The sequence below is a fragment of the Lynx canadensis genome, chromosome A3 (genome assembly GCF_007474595.2).
Source record: "Lynx canadensis isolate LIC74 chromosome A3, mLynCan4.pri.v2, whole genome shotgun sequence".
Lineage (NCBI taxonomy): Eukaryota > Metazoa > Chordata > Mammalia > Carnivora > Felidae > Lynx > Lynx canadensis.
Window position 1 is genome coordinate 119,733,588 of NC_044305.1, and position 21,165 is coordinate 119,754,752.

Consider the following 21,165-nt stretch of genomic DNA (forward strand, 5'->3'; position numbering starts at 1 on the left):
CTGAAGTCGAATGCTCAACCGACTGAGCCACCCAGGTGCCCCCATTTCTACATCTTGACTCGCTCAGGTCTGTGTGCATCTCTCTGGCCCTACTACCACCCAGCCTGTCACCGTCATCTTCTGCCTGGACTGCTTCCGTGGCTTCTAACTGATCTTTTTACACGTGCTTTCTTCCCTCATTCGTTCTTAGAGGTAATAAACATCATGAGCCCTACTATCTAACCCAGGAACTTGAACATTAGCAATAACTTAGGTTTATCTCTCCTGTCCCATCCCACTGACCTGCACATAACTAAAGTGAATCCGATTCTGATTTTGCGTTACTGTGTTCTTCTTAACAGTTTTTTCCCCACGTATATAGGCATAAACACAGTGTTGTTTAATTTTAATTATTTTTACTAATTGTAAAAAAGAAATTCATGCTGTCTGGCTGTCTGTACTATTACCTCATTTACTTTTTTCATTCATTTCATGTTTTTTTTTTTAACTTTTTTTATTTTTGAGACAGAGACAGAGCATGAACTGGGGAGGGTCAGAGAGAGGGAGACACAGAATCGGCAGCAGGTTCCAGGCTCTGAGCCTTCAGCACAGAGACTGACGCGGGGCTTGAACTCACGGACTGCAAGATCATGATGTGAGCCGAAGTTGGCTGCCTAACCGACTGAGCCCCCAGGCACCCCCAGGCGCCCCCAAGTGCCCCCATTCAGTAATATATTGTAACACCTCATTCATGTTGCATGTAGCCATAGTTCAGTTATTCTCGCTGTTGTACAACGTTCTGTTGTAATACTGTACCTGTCGTTTTCTCCAGGTTCTTGCTGCGGGAAACAGCACTGCCTGGAGCGTCCTGGCTCATGTGTACAAGTGTTCTAGACTGCTCTCTTGGTCCTAAACTGAGGAATGGAATTTCCAATTCGGGGTGGGGGGGAGGTGCGGTACATGAAATTCAGCTTTAGAGGATAGTATCAAATTATTTTAACAAATTATACCAGTGCATAAGAGATCCTTTCAATCCACATTCTTTCTGAAAGTTTTAGAATTGTCAGACTTTAGTTTTTGCTAAGTGATACCTCATTGTCTTGATTTGCATTTTCTTGATTATCAAGCATGTCTTCATGGGTTTCCTAACCAAATATATTACTTCTGTGAAATGCCTCTTCGTGTCATTTGCCTGTTGTTCTAGCGTGTTGTTTTTTCTTTTTGTACTGATTATAGGGGCTCCTCATAGACTCTCGATGACAGTTTTTTCTTGGTTATATGTGTTGCACATATGTTCTCTCCATTTACTTTTCATAGGCTATCTTTCTCTTCAAATGTTTTTAATGAAAAATTTCAAATATTTACAAACATAGAAAGAATATTATAATAAATCTCAAGCTATCTATCACTCAGCTTCAGTAATTACCAGCACATCCCCAAACTTACCTCATCTGTATCCTCAGGATCTTCACCTCCACCCTCCCTCTTTTCATGCCTTCTTTGAAGCAGATCTCAAGTATCATTATTTCATATGTAAATATTCCAGTGCCTACATTCTAATGTGTTGCAGTACCATTTCCCCTCAGCTTTGCTCCAAGAAATACTACTGCTTAGAATGGAATGAAATTACACCTTAAATGGAACAAACCTATAAAAAAATCATACATCTAATGAAACTAGGTTTGGATAAAATCTTCAAAATACTACATCAGTATTGAACATATTAATGAAAGGTCAGAGTTATTGTTTACCATCTAAAAGAGCAGTATAAAACACTCTTGCTACTTTGAACAATCTAAAGATTTCTTTAGTGTCATGAGTTTTATGTATCTAATTTTGATGGGTAAATATGGAAAAAGTTGCTGTGTAGTTTGGAAATATGGCTAAGAACTGTTTTAAAGTCTTGCTCTGACAATTTGGACATATTTAAAAGTTTCCATGGTTTCCTCTTAATACTGAATGCTAAAAACAAAACAATATAATGAAACAAAGCAAAAACAAACTCTTTCATTCTAAATAAAGCAGTTGTATTCCTTAAATTTTGAATATGCCCAGCTAGCGTATTATGGAATGGACGTTGCTGAAAAAGATAACATTAGGTTACAGTCTTCCTCATTTGTGATTTTTAAGCAAAACTATCATATCCTGGGAGGCATAAATACTTGATATATTTATGTGCAGTATTTACTGTTATCTCTGCTTGTTGTCAGATGGATTCAGGATGGCAAGAAAAAATACAGCCAAATACAAGTGGAAGAGAACTAGGACTGAGTGGGAAGAGTTTGAGGTTCACAGAAGCAGCACATTTAACTCTTGCAAGGATGTGAGCATAACTCCTTTAGGAAATTTCCGGGGGTTGGTGGAGAATGAGGTAGGGATTTGGGGTGTTTTAAAAAGGTGAAATCCTCAGCGGAAACCTTGTGTGAAATGGAGAGAAACAGCTGCTCTGGTGGACCAGGAGGAGGACAGCCCACCTGCCTGCTCTGCGTCCCCCACGCTGCCTGGTGGGTGTCTTGATGGTGTCACCAGAACTGGTTCACTGAGTCACAGTCTGAGTACTTGGTGCCAGGATTATTCAGGGAGCAGAAATGAGTGAACTTGAAGTTCACTTACTCTTCCCATCACTTACTCATTATTTTGTAGCTTTTCTTTCAAGAGAAGTCATGCATTCATGTTAATTTTCAAAGAATCTTCTTGATTCCAGGATATGCAGATCTGAAAAGGGTTTGACCATTAGCTAATATTTCAGAAAAACAATTTTTTGCTAATTATTTTGGCCTTATCTTACTGTTTCCTTTTAATGTGTTTATTTTTGTATTGTTGTTTTTTTTAATGTTTATTATTAAAAATTTTTTTTAAATATTTGTTTATTTTTGAGAGAGAGAGAGAGAGACAGAGCACGAGCGGGGAAGGGGCAGAGAGAGAGGGCGACACAGAATCTGAAGCAGGCTCCAGGCTCTGAGCTGTCAGCACAGAGCCCGATGTGGGGCTTGAACTCAAGAACCGTGAGATCATGACCTGAGCCGAAATTGGACAATTAACCGGTTAACTGATTGAGCCACCCAGGGGCCCCCTAAATGTTTATTTATTCTTGAGAGAGAGAGAGAGAGAGAGAGAGCGAGCGAGAGCATGAGCAGGGGAGGAGCAGAGTGAGAGAGGGGGGCAGAGGATCTGAAGCAGGCTCTGCATGCTGACAGCAGTGAGCCTGATGTGGGGCTAGAACCCACAAACTGTGAGATCATAACCTGAGCCAAAGTTGGATGCTTAACCAACTGAGCCACCCAGGTGCCCCTATTTTTTGTTTTTGTTTTTAAGAAAAGGCAAGAAAGGGCATGCTTCTTCTGAGTGTGTTACTTTTTCCTTGCCTTTGTTTCTCTGAAAGTGAGGAGAGAGGTAGTAACAGAGAGATCTCTAGTCCATTCGGTACCTCCAAATTAATCTGATTAAGACACCTTTTTCACCTCAAGAACCTTCCAAAACTCCCTGTGGTTTTTGAACGAGATTCGTACTCCTCACTTCTAATGGTATCAGTCCTTGATTCCCTGTACATACCAAGCTCTAAGTAAACTACTTGAGGCACTTCTCAATTTTTCTAATATGATATACTCCCATTTCTCTCCAAGCATACTTACCCCAACCCCTACCCCACCCCGCTCAAGTTTTTATATACTCTGTAGCCTTCCTTTTTACCACCAACCCCACTTTTATCCCTTTGATGACCTATGCTATTTGTCTGTGTTATTATTTTGACCTTAAGTTATACAATGCTCTAAACTGCTTCGTAAATGTACAAATAAGGTTGAAAGCCCTTGAGAGCAGAGATTCTACCTTATACTTCTTTGATTACTTGATAAACACAATGCTAAATTCTTAATAAATATTTGTAAGGTTGAAATGAAAATTAGCAGGCATTCTGATTGTGATAAAACTGAGTAATATTCTAAGTTGATTTTACTTGATTAAGCCATTTGACATTTGCCAAATGGATTCTTGATTTGCAGGTGATTATTGCATAATCCATTCACTGTGAAGTTTTGTAAATTAAGATTAATTGGAAAAATATGAGTTTTTGAAAATCAACAAGAAATGTTCTTTTACTTTTAGCTGCATGTGGTAATTGGACTAGTAGCAGTGTTTGTAAAGTAGAAGTCTATTTTTATGTGAGAAGTACTAATTTATGGTTGGCAGCAGCCACAATTGTTTGTTAAAGATGTAGAAACAGCTTGTTTCTTAAGTAAAAAATGCCCCCTGTAGTCTTGTTTTCAAAAGTATTAATTTGCATAGCAAGTTCTTCTTAGCGCAAAGCTATAAACACCATCCAGATTAGGTTAGTTTCAATATTTTTTTAAAAATAGGTAAAATTTGAGACTTTGCTGAACTGAAATGAGCAAGCTCTCAACGAAAGGGCACAGGTGAGGACGGCGAGGCTTCTGAAGGTGCCTGCATGTTAAAACATAGCAGTGTTTATTCAGGGTGACTCACTGTCTGCTTAGCTTGGCACGGAGCTCATCGTGGTGTTTTCTCAGTATTGGATAATAAGAACTCTTTTTAGAAGTCATGTGCATGGTTTATTGTCAGACCATAAAATGATAGGTCTGTAGCAGTGAATCATGCAGGGAAGTCTGAGAAAGAGAGGCATGATGTTTCTTACCGAGGGAGGGTGCTCCCTGGAGAGACTCTGGGTGGGGTTAAAATAACAAGTTTCCTTACTCCCATCATCCTCAACAAACACTACCTGTTTGCCCTTTCATTTTAGTATCTTTATGCAGGGGTTAATATTTACTGTTACTTATTTTTTTTAAATAATTTTTTCACATTTATTGAGCCACCCAGGCACCCCTACTGTTACTTATTAAGTATTCACCTACTAACTCTGAAGCTGTCATAGGTCAGATTTTCAGTTGAACCACATTTTTTTGTGATAAAACCGAATCCTATTCGAAGACAACGGATTCTGGGGTGAACTTGGATTTTACCTCGGAAGGACTGAGAACATAGGTGTTGGGGAGGTTGTGTGTGCCACGACCAAGGGCAGCTAACCCTTGAGTTTTAAATGGAACTTGACTTTTATACAGATTAAATTCAGGTGTCTGCTGGGAAGGATTGAGACTGAGTTTTTCCAAGAAGAAAGAATCAATTAGATAAAGGACATAATCACAGGGTGTTAGGCTGCTAAGTGGCTGCAGCTCCTCTCTGCTGCCTCTAATTCTAGGCAAGAATGCAGGGGCGCTAAGGCAACACTAGAGAACACAGTGACAGTGACACTTTCCCTTTGCTTTGTTTGGGGGCAGCTGCAGGAAGTTTTAGTTAGGCTTAAAGTAGACTGAGGAATCCGGTGCCAAGAAAAGCATTCAGAGCAAAGGAGTAAATGCTGACGTTTGGCCTACTAAGCAAACAGTTGAGAGGTGGGGGAGCTAAGATTCTTTCTGTTTGAAGAGAAAAATGTAAATAACGTGATTTCAGCAAGAATTCTGAGTATACCCTTTCACTAATTTTATTAAGTGATTATTTCTGTATGGTAAATTATACTTAGATTTTACATCAGTATCTTTAGTAAGTATTTAAAGTATCCTTAAATACACCATTTCTTAATTTGTTTATATCAGTATTTACTTTTGAAAGGTGAATAAACCTTTTGATGGTTGAAACCGTGAGCCTAAAACTGTAAGCATTGTAAGTGGGAAGGTTAGTTCGTAATTCAGACCTGAACCCACTGCCCCATTTTCAGGATACACAATTATATATTTATAAACAGATTCTTAAACATGTTCAGTAAGCGTCATGCCTAAATCTCTCTGTCTGTAGGTCCTCATGATCCTTAATCTCAGATACCGCTCCTTTCTCCTTACTTAAAACACCCCCCACCTTGCTTATACGTTCCCTTTATCCTCTTGAGTTACACATTGACACGTACATGGATTTCCCCTCACCCTCAATAAAGCATGCGATGTTACGCGCACACATATTAGCACACCCCAAAAGGGCATGCAGGCAGAAAGGGGAGAAGATTCACGGTGCGATGGGTGGGAGATTATGTGTGGATATTGCTGTGTGGCTGTACGAATAGGAAAATGGTTGGAAAGTAGATCTGAGAGATGACGAATTAAGGGACCACACGTTACTGATAATAGTTGAGGGGTGACACACACACACTGTCCTGTTAATACGTCTGATCAGAGGTCAGTCATTGAGATTAGTAATAATCTTTTAATGAGTGGAGGGGTGGCTCAGTCGGGTAAGTGTCCATCTTCAGCTCAGGTCATGATCTTGGGGTTCATGGGTTTGTGCTCCGTGTCGGGCTCTGTGCTGACAGCTCAGAGCCTGGAGCCTGCTTTGAGATTCTGTGTCTCCCTCTCTCTCTGCCCCTCCCCTGCTCATGCTGTGTCTCTCCCTCTCTCAAAAATAAACATAAAAAAAAATTATAAAAAATAACGAGTGGAAAAGGATACAAGTGCTGATCTAAGTCAGTTGAGAAGGATGTTGTTATCCTGTATTTGAATATAAGACTTTCTGAATTTGGAACTAATATCTGCATTAAAGCTGAGTAAAGAATATTTGAATAAGGGATATGAAGTATTTTAAATATTAGTATTTTAAATATTAGCTTCTAAAGCATTCTGAAGATTTTTAAGAAAAAAGTGTTAAGTGCTCTTATGATAATTTTTAGAAGTAAAGGTGTCATAGTACCCATTAAGACCTGCCATATGGCATTTATTGCTGGGTACTGTACGTTAAATCTTCCTTGAGTAACAGAGTTGAGTTTGACCTGGCTCTCTTGTCAGCATGCCGGGCTCTGCTGCACTCTTCTGTTTGCATAAATGGCATCAGTTTCTTCTTTGCATCAGGAATAGATATCCTTTTTTCTCTTTGAAGGAAGAACATGAGATTTGGAGCCAGAAGGAGTTATACAATCACAATATGATTAATTCTCTTTAATCTTTCATTATGTCCTTTGATTTTATCATTACCTGCAAAATAAAAGCTGAAGTCTTAGTATTATTGCCTTCAAAGTTCTGTGTTGGTAGTTTTCAGCTCAGGATGCATATTAAAATAACACGAAAAACTTTTTAAAAATATCAAGAACAGGGTAGGGTTTTGGCATCTGGATTTTTGTGTCCACATTCATGAGGGATACTGATTTGTTTTCTTTTGTTGTAATAGATTATTGTGTTTTTGGTATCAAAATAGTACTGGTCTCATAAAAGAATTGGGAAGCGTTTACTCCTTTTTTGTTCCCTCAAAGAGCGTAGAAATGCAATTATTTCTTCTTTAAATGTTTAGAATTCACCAGTATAGCTCTCTGCATGAGGAGCTTTCTTATTTGGAAAGCTTAAAAATACAGATTTAGTTTCTGTGATAGATACGGGCCTATTGAGGTTATCTGTTTCCTCAGCGTGAGCTTTTATACTTGGTGTTCTTCGAGGAGTGGTTTGTGTCTGTCTGGTTCATTTAAGTTGTTGAATTTATGGACACAATGTCTTTATATTTTCTTATTTCTATCATGTTTATAGAAGCCTTAGTTGATAACCCTTCTTTCATTCTTGATATTGGTATTACCAATATCTTTCTTTTTTTCTTAGACTGGCTAGAGGTTTGTCAATATTACTGATTTATTCAAAGAACCAGCTTTTGGTTTTATTCATTTTTCTCTATTTTTCTGTTTTTTAATTTCACTGATTCCTGCTCTTATGCATATTTTTTTTTCTTTTGCTTGTTTTGGGTTTAATTTGCTGTTCTTTTTCTAGTGTCTTAAGATTATTGACTTGAGAACTGTCTTTTCTAATATAAGCATGTTTAATACTTACAAAGTGGAAAGTGCCCATACACTCATGCTTTCCTTTGGCTGCCTTCTTTCCACCCTGGACGCAACCATTGTTATTTTTTCAATATCCTTTCACAGAATGCTACATAGTATTCTAGCAATTATTTTCTTCCATGCTTTGCTTTTTTTTTTTTTTAACTTAGTAATCTATCCTGGATATAACTCTTTATCTTTCACATATTCTTTTTTATTCTTTTTTATGATAGCATAAATAGCCAGTCTTTTATTAATGGGCATTTAAGAATAGGGCCTGGGTGGCTCAGTCGTTTGAGCGACCGACTTTGGCTCAGGTCATGGTCTCGCGGTTTGTAGATTTGAGCCCTGCGTCGGGCTCTGTGCTGACAGCTCAGAGCCTGGAGCCTGCTTTGGACTCTGTGTCTCCCTCTCTCTCTGCCCCTCCCCTGCTCATGCTGTGTCTCTCTCTGTCTCAGAAATAAATAAACTTAAAAATTAAGAATAGGGCCTGGGTCTTGGTATTTTTAACATTTTTATTCTTTTTATGCATTTCATTATGAAAAATTTTATGCATACAGTTTATATGTTTTAAGTGTCTTTTAACTTCTAGGTTTCCCTTCATCATTTTCTGCCTTAAACCATTAGCCTTGTCCAGTAATGGTAACTGTCGCTTTCCCAGGATTCATTTATTTTAAACAGTTTATACTGAGAATTAGAAAATGCCTGCAGAAGGATACCTAAAACAGAGTACAGTGTAATGAATCATTGTAAAGCAGATGTCCCATGTAGGTACTATGGAGGCCAAGGAGTCGAGGACTGTCAGCACCTGGACACCAGCCTTTCGTGTGGTCCTCTTGTGTCTCCCCTTCCCTTCTCCCACAGGTAATCAGTATCCTGATTTTTATGGAAATCTCTTCTAAGATTAATTTTTACTTTCCCCTGGATACTCTCACTTCATGAAATCTGTATCTGCCAACAACGGTTTGAGCAAGTTTACCTTAAACAATGTCATTAGCTGTGTAGCGAGGCTCCGTCTACTGTTGATGAGCCCTGCCGCTTCATTCTTGCTCGCTGGCCATCAGGCATGCCTGCTCCCACTCTGGACTTCAGGAATGTTTTCTTTTGTTGCTTCATCTTTCTGGGCCACTTCACTTCAGGATACAAACTGCATCCAGTGGAGTTCTTAGTTGTAAGCAATAGAAACCATCTCTGGGGGCACCTGGGTGGCTCAGTTGGTTGAGCGTCCGACTTCAGTTCAGGTCATGATCTCACGGTTCGTCAGTTCAAGCCCTGCATTGCGCTCTCTGCTGTCAGCATGGAGCCCTCTTCGGATCCTCTGTTCCTTTCTCTCTCTGTCCGTCCTCCACTCGCCGTCTGTCTGTCTGTCTGTCTCTCTCTCAATGAATAAACTTTAAAAAAAAAGAAACTGTCTCTGGCTAATTTATTAAAAGGGTATGTGTGACCCACAGACTCTCCAAGAAGGCTGGGAAAGTGGGCCTGATGACCACACCACCAAGAACAGATCTCAAAATTGTCACAAAAGCGCTCTAATGAAGACACCACTGCCACCTCTCTGGGGCACTGATATCGTTGCTTGAACCCCGCATACCACTGACGCTGGGCCGTGGGCCTGCCACAGGTGTCTGTGTCTCTGCCCACTCAGGGAGCTGGAGGTAACTGCTAGTGTGCAGCCATGCTTGCTGGTGGGATCTTTGGAGTTCCTCCTTCTACAAGCTAATGCTTTTCTGTTTGGTCTAGAGCGGGTGCGTCTTACTGGCAGAGCTTGTGGCATGTGGCCGTGTCTTAGTTTTGGAGAAAGATGGGAAAGCAAGTGGGTGAGGTTTTCTTTGTTTCTTTCTTCACACTTGGGTCGTAGGACACGTATTTGTCTCATGATATAAGGCATGCTTAAAGGTAGACTTGGCATTTAGGTGGTTGGTGACCAAAAAGAAATGTCCACTGTGGAAGTTCTGTATTGGTTTTAGAAATCCATTCCTCTTAGTAGCTGATGTTCTTTGTAGCTACTCGTGTGGTTTGTACAGTGCAGGGGGTGTTTGACACAGGCATATTCCTTATATTGCCAGGTGCCATATAAGATGTGGAGCGGAGCCTGTATTTCTGGAGAACTTTTATTTTAAAAACCCCATCCCAGGGAAGCCTGGGTGGCTCAGTCAGTTAAGTGTCGAACTCTTGGTTTTGGCTCAGGTTGTGATCTCATGGTTAGTGAGATCGAGCCCTGCATTGGGCTCTGTGTGCTGACAGTGTGGAGCCTGCTTAGGATTCTCTCTCTCCCTCTCTCTGCCCCTCCCCTGCTTATTCATTCTCTCTCTCTCTCTCAATAAGTAAAAAAACTTAAAAAAAATAAAAACCCCATCCTAATTTTAGCTAATTACAGGGATTCTGGCTTTATCTTATGAATAAACTTACAGAGATGTAATAGTCGAAAGTCATACTGTAACAAGCATTAGTATTTCCTGGAGATCTTTTCACTGAGAACTTTCTGGCTTATAAACTATTTGCCTTTTTTTCAAGTGCGATCTTACCGTATAAAAGTTTTGGAAAATGGAAGGCACCCTGTTAGGACCATAAGCACTTGCTTTTCAAAACCAAGGTGATATAGTTCTCATCACTGCAGAGGTATTTAGAGGTATTTTACTCTTACTGTGAAACTTTGTAAGCGCAAGCTTTATAAAATGAACACAAAAGCCCATTGTTAGTTTACAAGTGATGACTTTAAAAACCTGCTAGTGAGGTTTTCATCTGCTGTGAAACCAGGGAATAGTTGGATGGAGGGAGCAGTGGCCAGGTTGGGTCAGAGGGGCTTGCGGACACTGTCTTGTCTCTGCAGGTGGTGTGTGGCATTATTTTAGATAATTCATGTATGTTTGACATTTCATCTCCAGTTACTAAAAAAGAGTTAATATTACTATCCCTTCCCCTTCAGTTTTCTCACAGCAGTGGTATGGGAAGATCTGAGACAGATACGATCAAGCTTCTTAGAATAAACACATTGTAACGTAAGGTTGTCATAGTAAGAACAAAGATGAATGTACTATAAAACCTTTATAGCAGTGTGCACCCTGTGGGTTTACTATATAACAATAAACTGTTGTTATCGTGCTAGAAGGGACACATTTCTGAATTATTCAAACCAGGTGGTGCCTCAGTTTTGAATACTAAAAACAACTCAATTGTGGATTCAATGGGCTAAATTGATAGGAAATTTATTTCTGGTTCATCCATTTGGCCTCTGTCTACATAGCCAGTAGAAAATTCTTTACAGAATGTTTATAAAGCTCATTTCCAAATAATTCAGGTTAGTTTTAGCACTCTTTACCTAACATGCATGAGGCCTTAATTCTACAAAGGAAAAACAATCCAAGGTTTCTAAAAATTCAAGGTAATAATTGTAGAATATAATGGTAGGGGTGAATGTACTGGTTGCTTGATATTTAGTGATACATTTGATTAATGCTTTTGTGGTCCAGTTAGCAATTGTTCTAATATAATTTATTTTGCAGTGAGGGCCGAGGCAAGTTGACCGTATTTTCAGTTAAAGCTATGTTAGCAACGATGTGTGGTGGAAAAATGCTGGACAAATTGAGATGTAAGTACTTTCATATTATTTGAAAGATTTTATTTTCAAATTAGGACCTTTAAACAGTTTTAAATGAATGTTGTCAGAATTTTGGATGATGCTGTAATGAACTTTTTTGTGTTTTTACTAGATCATTCCCTTTGTAACAACTGGGAACTGGCTCAGAATATGTCAGTTATGCCACCTACTGTTGAGATGGACAAATTGGTTGAATTAATTTGTTTAGTTTTTTGTTTTTTGTTTTTTGTTTTTTTGTTTTTTTTTTTAGAATAAAGTAACAAAACTGAAGAGATTCAGAACAGGAACATGGACCTTAAAAAAGTCTTTTAAAAATGTTTCCTATGTTATTAAAAATTTTGCTTGCAGATGATTATGCTGATTGCTTTTAGTTAGAAAAGAAATTTGATTATTTTTACCAGGTTTGGTTAAGATTAGCCCTTTAAAAAATAAGCTTATTCTTCATCAGAGGGTATTTGCTATGATTAAGCTTTTCCTTAGTACCTTAGACTGCAGCTCAGTTATTTAGAAATTTATAGTTTTTTTTTTTTTTTTTTTTTTTAGTTATTGTTGCTAAGTCTTTTCTTACTGTTGGCCATTTTGTCATTTTACTGTTCCCTAAGTATACTGTAGGATTAAGTGACATCAAAGGAAGTGACATTCACAGTAATTTAATTTTGCTGCTTATGGTTTTCACTTATTCATTCATTAGATAGTTACTAACTGCCTGAGATATGCCAAACATCGTGCTAAGTGCTTTACATATATTTTCTCACTGAATGTTTAAAATTTCTTTGAGCAGCAGGTGGTATTTTCTCCATTTTACAGACAAGTTAACTAAGGGGGTAAAGCTGGGATTTCAACTCAGGCTGCTGAGCTTCTAGCCCTGCTCTAAGCTACTTTGTTGTCCTCCATATACTAATGCTGTGATGGGCCATGCACATACGATGCAGTACAAGGAGCAAAGTGCCATACTACACGTAAGGAGCTCTGGCAGGTTTCAGGGAGGTGAGATTGAAGCTGTGGGTTTTGATGAAGTGTTGAGATACCCTGTGAATTGCTTTGTTGAAGAAACTGGGTCATTTGTCCAGTAGCATTTCTCATGGACTGGATTATGATGATTGCATCCCTATGATGTTCCTTTGCGTCCTACATTTTTTGTTTTAATTAAAAGCTATAAATGCTTGGTTGGATTTAAACACAAGCTTTTGGGCAAGGTGACTTGATAGGTACCTCTGTCTTCTGTGCTTTTTCTTACATGTTACCATGGCATTGAAAGTTGGAAAGCTGGATGGCTCACTAGATATAGGTATCAATATTCTAAAGAAAGGTCTTACATAGTATGTTTGGTCAGCTGTTAACGTGGTTTATCTTCATTTCAAAATCAGCGGCAATGTAAACCAAAATTTCAGTAGTAAAACTTCTAGTTTCATTAAATACTCTCCTATGTATTTTTCACATGGTGTCTCAAAATATTACTATTTGTGGCTGAAATTTCTTCATATTTTTTAATTCTACCATGGTGTTTTTCTGAGACGGATAATACAATACGGATGAGATTATATTTCATTCAAACATCAAGGAAAAGAAAGTTGGAATTTTATCTTTCTCTTATTTTTTAAAGTTTATTAATATATTTTGAGAGAGAGAGAGAGAGCATGAGCAAGGGAGGGGCAGAGAGGGAGGGAGAGAGAGGACCCCAAGCAGGCTCCATGCTGTCAGCACGGAGCCCAACTTGGGGCTGGAACTCACAAACTGTGAGATCATGACCTGAGCCAAAATCAAGAGTCAGACGCTCACCTGATTGAGCCACCCAGGAGCCCGAGGAATTTTATGTCTTTTTTAATGACGATGATACCAGGTAAAGAATATACATTGCCGTCTTTATTAGTACTGGAGAAAGTGGCTGAAAATAGAAAATACATGATATAACTGCAGATTGTAGATGACTCTGGAGTCTTTCAGTTTCTGTGGTTAAGTCAGCTATATTTACATAGAACTGGAACGTGGCACATAGTAAATGCCAAAACTTTGCCAAATATCAATTGTTGCTGGAGTACTAAAATAACTGCAATTCCCTGTTGTAACTGCTAGTGAAAAAGTGCAAATTTTAGTATGATGTGAAATGTGGAAGGGATCCAGGTAATGGCAGGTTTTTCATTTGTTTTTAGGTGGCTTTCAGATTTCTTAGAGGAACACAAGTGATCATTATTTACACGGCACAAAAGTACACATGCTCAGGCCAATGTGACTTGTCACTGTATTCAGAATGCCAGATCATTGCACATCAGATATGGATTGATGAGATACCAGCCCACGCTAGGTCACTAATTACCATATTTGTGTTATGCAGATAGGTCTAAAATATGGTTTCCTTATCTTCATGTTCAAAATTATAGTTTCTTTACCATCTGTAGTTCTGTTTCATTATTTTTATTGTACTATAATTATCTTCGCTTGAAAATGAGATGTTTAACATAAGTAAAACATTTCAGGTATTGAAGTCTGTCTCCACTTCTTAATTTTAATCATTCAGAGTGGAAACCACATTTATGTGGTCTGTCACTCTTGTTTTAAACAGAGCTCACTGGTTATAATTTACATATTTTTCATAACTCGGAGATGTCATCGTCTGATGCATTTGGGGCTAATTGTGAGGCTCTGGGTTGTTTATCCCTTCTGATGTTTTCAGACAACTTTGCTTTCTCAAGTTCTTGAGCTTTTTGTTGTTGGTGGTGGTGGTGGTGTGTGTGTGTGTGTCCCTTTTATCACTGGTAAACATGATAGGATTATCAGAGTACCAGTCTCTAGAAATCTTTCTTTGCTTCCGATTTACTTAAAAAAAATTTTTTTTTAATGTTTATTTGTTTTCGGGAGAGACAGAGTGTGAGTGGGGAAGGGGCAGAGAAAGAGGGAGACACAGAATCCCAAGCCAGCTCCAGGCTCTGAGCTGGCAGCACAGAGCCCGACGCGGGGCTCAAACTCACAAACTGTGAGATCATGACCTGAGCTGAAGTTGGAAGCTTAACCAACTGAGCCACTCAGGTGCCCTGCTTCTGATTTACTTTTAATATGGAGAAAACATAAGCAAACTTCTGAGCATTCTATTTAAGGTATGAATGTAAGTGATGACTCCTGTATTATGAGAGAAGTACTGGAGCTTTTGTAGTGTGATTGGCAGTTTGTCTGCTGTGAGAATCCTTTTCTCCTTGGTTTTCCAAGTCTCAGCTATGTCCTGCTTCGTTGAGAAGGCTGAATAACAGCTTAGGTAAAAGTGAGCTGTAACACTATATTGTAATATCCAATGATATTTGACTATTCACTTTCCTTCTGTTTGTTCCGTTGACCTTTGTTCTCAGTTTCTCCATCTTCCTCCCATTAACTGCACTTTCTGTTTGTTACCTCTGTTAATGTTCCTTTTATTTATTTATTTTAAATGTTTATTATTTATTTTGAGAGAGAGAGCACATAGGAGTGCACGTAAGAGGTGGGAGGGGCAGAGAGAGAGAATCCCAAGCAGGCTCTGCACTGTCCGCGCAGAGCCCTACGTGTGGCTTGATCTCACAAACCTTGAGATCATTACCTGAGCCAAAATCCCAGAGTTGGACGTTTAACCGACTGAGCCACCCAGGTGCCAAATGTTAATGTTCTTTTTAAATTCAGTTTTCTAGGGGCGCCTGGGTGGCTCAGTCGGTTAGGTGCCCGACGTCGGCTCAGGTCATGATCTCACGGTCCATGAGTTCGAGCCCCGTGTCGGGCTCTGTGCTGACAGCTCGGAGCCTGGAGCCTGCTTCAGATTCTGTGTCTCCCTCTCTCTCTGACCCTCCCCCACTCATGCTCTGTCTCTCTCTGTCTCAAAAAAATAAATAAACATTAAAAAAAATTAAAAAAAAATAAAAAAATAAATTCAGTTTTCTAATTTATGGAATACACCTTAGTGTTTCTATTTTTCTTCCTTTTATTTTGATCTTTCTGCTTTTTCCCTTTTGTTTTGGATTTTTTTTTCCTATAATTTTCTCTCCCCCCTTTTTTGTTTGATATATTTTTTGGTTTTTTTATTTTAGTTTCAAGATAGCATTTAGAACAACTTAAACAATACTTGTACTTTTAGCTTGAAATATTTCTTGATTGGTTTTTTCAGATCTCTCTTAAGAGAGTTTCTGTCTCCAGGTAATGTTCATTTATAGAAATAGTTCACTGTTATGGCCATTAGGGACTGTATCCTAGATTCACAGTTAACTGGGATCGCATTCTAAATACCAGTGATTTATAATCAGAATACAGACTTTAATTATAAGCCTGATCAAAACTTAGTAATGTCAGAAACCCTAAAAATAACTCAGAGAACAAAACTTACAGACTGTAAAGCCTATTATTTATGAAATCATACTTGTCATTTAATTTATGGGATTTATTTACTTTGTCTAATTCTGCTGTTTGTTTTCTAGGAAATTTAGTCTCTTATTCAGACCTCATCTGTCTTGCATTAAAAGATAGGAGCAGATAATTTGGGGCTCCTGGGTGGCTCAGTCAGTGGAAGGTCCGACCCAGGATATTAGCTCAGGTCATGATCTCACGGTTTGTGAGCCTGTGTTGAGCTCTGTGCTGACGGTGCGGAACCTGCTTGGATTGTCTCTTTCCCTCTCTGCTCCTCCCCTACTCATACTTTCTCTCTCTCTCTCAAAATAAATAAACATTAAAAAAAAGATAGGAGCAGATGATTCATGTAATTTATATTTAAATTCTTTAAAAACCTGCCACTCCCATTTTGAATGACAGCCTAACAGAATGTATCAGGGAGGCTGTGAAAATATCCACATCCGTTGACTCAGTCTGTTTCTTGAGTTTACCCTGAGGAATTAGTCAAGAGTGTGCCCTAAGTTTTATGTATATTTGTTATGACATTTTTTTATAATATGTAAAAACTTGAAACAGTTTTAGTGTCCAAAGCACAGAACCCAGTTACAGTCTGGGATACTTACATGATTGAATATAATGTCCTCAAATATGTGTTTCAGATCAAAATGCATAAATGTAATACAGTTTTAGGCAAAAATTTATTACGCACATAGAAAAAGAAATAATATGCCAAAATGATAACAAGCATTTTTTCTGTGTTACAGCATAAAAATGCTTTTGTAATAAGAATAATTTATATTACTTTTGGTTTTGTGTGTTTCTGATATACTGCACTTTGAGTAGTCAGAGAAAAAATGGCCTGAGTGCTGATTATGCCCAGAACTGACAGTTCTCACCAACATTTCAGTTGCTTGCTTCCTTCATATTTTACTAACAGCCTGTAGAGGGGCCATCCTTTGCAGTTCTAATGAAACAGATTCACTTGTTTAAAATTTAGCTTCCTCTGCAATAGTCTTTTAACTGCCTGTCACTGCATAGTTATCCTGGCTGGTTTCTATTAACCATCCTTTCTCATCATTAGATGGAAATGACAGTTTAATTTGAATGAATGATGCCCACATTTGCATTTCTCATATAACCAAAATGTTCTAGAACTGGAAGCAAGTAAGAGATAAGTCCTAAATCAATGTTTTGTCAAAAGGGAGGCCTAGAGGGGTGCCTGGGTGGCTCAGTTGGTTGAGCGTCCAACTTTGGCTCAGGTCATAATCTTGCGGCTCTGTGAGAGTTCAAGCCCCGCGTCGGGCTCTGTGCTGACAGCTCAGAGCCTGGAGCCTGCTTCTGCATCTGTGTCTCCCTCTCTCTCTACCCCTAACCCACTAGCATTCTGTCTCTGTCTCTCTCAAAAATAAATAAACATTACAAAAAAAAATTTTTTTTTTTTTTAAAGGAAGGCCTAGAGACTTGTCTGAGGTAGTTCCTGGCTGAGTCAGCACTGGAGGTCCAAGGCATTCAGACTCCATCCTCTAGCCTCACTCTGACTTAATGAATGCTATAGGACTGTTCATGAGTTTGGGAATAAAATATTCATTTGGATTTGGTTACATACAGGTATTTATAAATATACAGATGTGTATACATGTTTTTGTGGGTTAGATTACTCAATTGGTAGAAAGATGACAGGCGGTGAGAATCATTTGCCAGGGAAAGCTAACATGTGAAAGAAAGTGGCATTCTGTTTATAGACTTGACTCTTTATTGTAAACAACCCTATCATCTTGCAGAAGTGTATGATTGGTTATATGGGGAGAAAAAGAGTGGATAGATGCAATGAGTAAAACCAGGGTCGTTATCACCAGAATAAAAGGTTGAAACAGATGTGATGATGGTAGAATAGTAGAATTATTTTGCCATTACACAAAAGACAGAATTTTTTTTTAATTAATTTATTTATTTTTCAGAGAGCGTGCACGCGTGAGAGAGAGCATGGAAGGGGCAAAGAGAGAGGGAGAGTGAGAGAATCCTAAGCAGGTCCTGCGCGATCAGTCCGGAGCCTGATGTGTGGGGTTCAGACTCACCAACTGTGAGATCATGACCTGAGCTGAAATCAGGAGTCAGCTATTTAACTGACTGAGCCACTCAGGCAGCCCCAGAATATTTTTTAAAGTGTGTATACATATACATTTAGGGACTTGATTGTGGGTTTTTCACAAGGGAGAAAGCCTACATTTTAATCTGGAAACATCTAATGGGGAATTAGCATAGCTTTTTTCAGAGGTATATAAATAGAAAAAGAATTACTGGGGAAATTAACCAGTGTTCTGGGAAGTAATTTAGTCCCTTAATGCCGAAGGGTTGAGGGCTTTAATTAGAGGACTAGTTTAATTTTTTATTAAATTTTATTGTCTCTTCTTTTTTTTAATGTTTATTTATTTATTTTGACAGAGAGAGGGAGAGAGAGCATGCCTGAGCATGCAAGTCGGGGAGGGGCAGAGAGAGGGAATCCCAAACAGGCTCTGTGCTTAGAGCACAGAGCCCAGTGTGGGACTTGATGTCACCGATGATGAGATCATGATCTGAGCCAAAATTGAAATCAGACCCTTAACTGACTAAGCCACCCAGGCGCCCCGCTCTTACTTACTACTTTGGTGAGATCTTTGTATTTGTGTATAGTAAATCACAGTAACTACACTCATTGTTATGCTTCATTTAAGATTAAAAAAAATTTGCAGTACTTTTTTACTGTTTTTCTTACAGATCAAAGAAGCCTAATCTTTAAAAAAAAAAAAACTTTGTAAATCAATAACTCAAGCAATAATAAATTAACTTCACTGTGCCTTCAATTTGGGGGTCTGGCAGTATTTCTCTTATTAAATCAAACAAAGAAACATGTTCTGGTTCTCTTATAATTGTAACATGGCCCTATTAAGTGATAATTTCTTTTTTAGTGGATTTTTAAAAAATTTACTCTGAATATATTATAGGACATAGTAACTAAGTATAATAGAAAATAATACGTTTTTGAGGGTAAGGTTGGTCATTTTATTGTCAGTTATTTCCTTTGTTACTTTGAATGAGTTAGGTATAGATGTGTCAGTGCAAGTATATACACAGATGTTTTTGTAACTGTGAAGCTGTAGATACGTGTATTTATGTGCTGGGCAGCTAAAGTTTCTGGTCTTGGATATTTCCACCATTTAGTTAGCGGGTAGAACTTAATAACTTGCTAATTTATCAGTTATTGAATACCTTGAGTGGCAACAGAAAACTTAACCAACAGCGGCTTCAACACATGGGGATGTATTTTTCTCATGTAAAATTAAGTCCAAAGGCAGGTAGGTCAAAGTTGGTACCATGAGTTAAGGATGTCATCAAAGACTCAGGTCCCATCCTCTCGTCCTGCCCTGCCATATGGCTTTCCTCCTTACGTTCATAACATGACCGCTGCATGCCAGGCCGCACGTTCTCATTCGAAGCAGAGAGAAGAAAGAAGTGCCTCTCTCAGGAAAGCAGAAGCCTTCCCAGAAATCCACTTTAGAGTTACCTTGTACAAGAGAGACCGGGAAGTCGTTTTTCAAGTGGAGCACATTGCCATTCTCATCACCGTCAGGGTTCAGTTGGGGAGCAAGCAGGGGAAGGTAGATACTGAGTAGTAGGCACGTTGCCACATCCCATATCGACCCTTTGTTTTCGTTCAGATTTAATGAATGATTATTTTCCTCATAAGACTAGCACCCAGCTATTTAAAAATGAAGTTAGGGGTGCCTGGGTGGCTCAGTTGGTTGGGCGTCTGACTTCAGCTCAGGTCATGATCTTACGGTCCATGAGTTTGAGCCCGGCGACGGGCTCTGTGCTGACAGTTCAGGGTCTGGAGCCTGCTTCGGATTCTGTGTCTCCCTCTGTCTCTGCCCCTCCCCTGCTTGTGTTCTGTCTCTCTCTCGCATTCTCTCTCTCTCTCAAAAATAAACATGAAAAAAAATCTTTAAAAAAATAAAATACATAATAAATAAATAAAAATGAAGTTACTATGGTCTCCCCTCCTTCAAAGGGCATCAGTTTTTCACATAATTGGCAACATCTTCAAAGCTCTGTATCTGCAGTCCTGAGCTGTGGCCCAGTACTCCGGTTCTAACTACCTGCAGGATGGTTCTGCCTGGACATTTGCTGATTGGCTCAAATACACTTATGTGCAAAGATAAATATTTGTATCTTCAGGGGTTTTTTTTGTTGTGTTTTGTTTTTTAGTCAGGGTTGTCATTTTCCCAAACTGGAAACTTAGAATAATAACCCTAACTTCTTAAATTCCTTTATTCCCTAATCCAGTTTGCCATCAGCAGGGGTTTCCTGCATTGAAATGTCTTGGAGGTGCCCCCCCCCCCCCCCCCCCGCCGACCTTACTGTCACTACTGAAGTTCACACACTCGCTACCTCATTTGTGCCTCCTCCACAGGGTTTTGTAGCTGATTTCCCCAGTCCTGTTCTTCCTTTTTTATCCATTCTGCTGGTCACTAACAGTCTCATTTTACAGAAACTTAGCTTTCTAAATATCTTTTCCCTTCTTAAGAGTTTTTAAACCAAATTCAAAGTGATTTCCTCTTTCAAAGTTTTCTTTCATGCCAGATACGTTTCTTATTCTGTCTTTATTTCCCTTTATTTCTCAATCTAAATTGTCTCTCACTGAAGAATGTAGTACACTGTTTCAGTACACTGTTTCCTGCTTTACCTCCCCCCCCCCAAAAAAAAAAGATAACAAATTCCTGCCATAGACACTTGCCTCCTCTTCTCTGGTTGTGTCCCCCAGCCCCCACCTCCAACCTCTTTTGACCTCATCATTCTATACCTTTCAAGGCCTAGCTTCTAATTCCTTTCTTTTAGAACTTCCCTGACAGTTACTGCCTATGTGTTTTGTAACTATTCTAAACTACATTTTGAAGAAGTGTGGTGTGATGGAGTCAGGGAAGTATAACTTTAAAGTGTAACTTTAAATCTTGACTTAGCTACTTACCAACTTCTTAACCCTAAGCAACTTAACCTTTCTAAGCTAGTTTCCTTATCTATAAAATTTAAATAATTATGTGTACACACATACACCTTTTTGTGAGAGTAAAATGAGGTATTGTTTAGTAATGTATAAGGTACTTAGTATCAGGGATTGTTGCTTGAAAACAAAAACCCAGGGTAATAGTGTCTTAAACAAAGCTGAAGTTTATTTTTTTCTTACATAAAAGAAGTCCAGGGTTAGGTAGTCCAACGCTGATGTGGTATTTCATCTGGGACCCAGGCTTTCTCTACCTTTGTTTTCTACCATTCGAGTGCATGACTTCTGTAACAAAATCACAATTACCACATAGTCCAAGGTGGCTGTTGGAGCTCCAGCCATCATAACTACATTTCAGATAGCAAAAGGAGGAAGAGGATAAGGAAAGAAGGACCTGATTTCCAGCTAAGTCAGCTTTCT

At 38.8% G+C, this 21,165-nt stretch overlaps 1 protein-coding gene across 11 annotated transcripts in view; it reads left to right on the forward strand.

Moving 5' to 3' along the window:
* The window catches only part of DTNB (dystrobrevin beta), a 242,119-nt gene that overhangs the window by 46,169 nt on the left and 174,785 nt on the right, over positions 1-21,165 (forward strand). For all 11 annotated transcript variants that reach the window (XR_003967936.1, XR_003967937.1, XM_030311510.1 and 8 more), the window contains exon 5: positions 11,278-11,363. Coding sequence is in view for 9 of the 11 variants with exons in the window: in XM_030311510.1 (XP_030167370.1) it covers positions 11,278-11,363 (86 nt within the window). In the remaining 2 variants the exon portion in view is untranslated. The remainder of the gene's footprint in view (positions 1-11,277; positions 11,364-21,165) is intronic.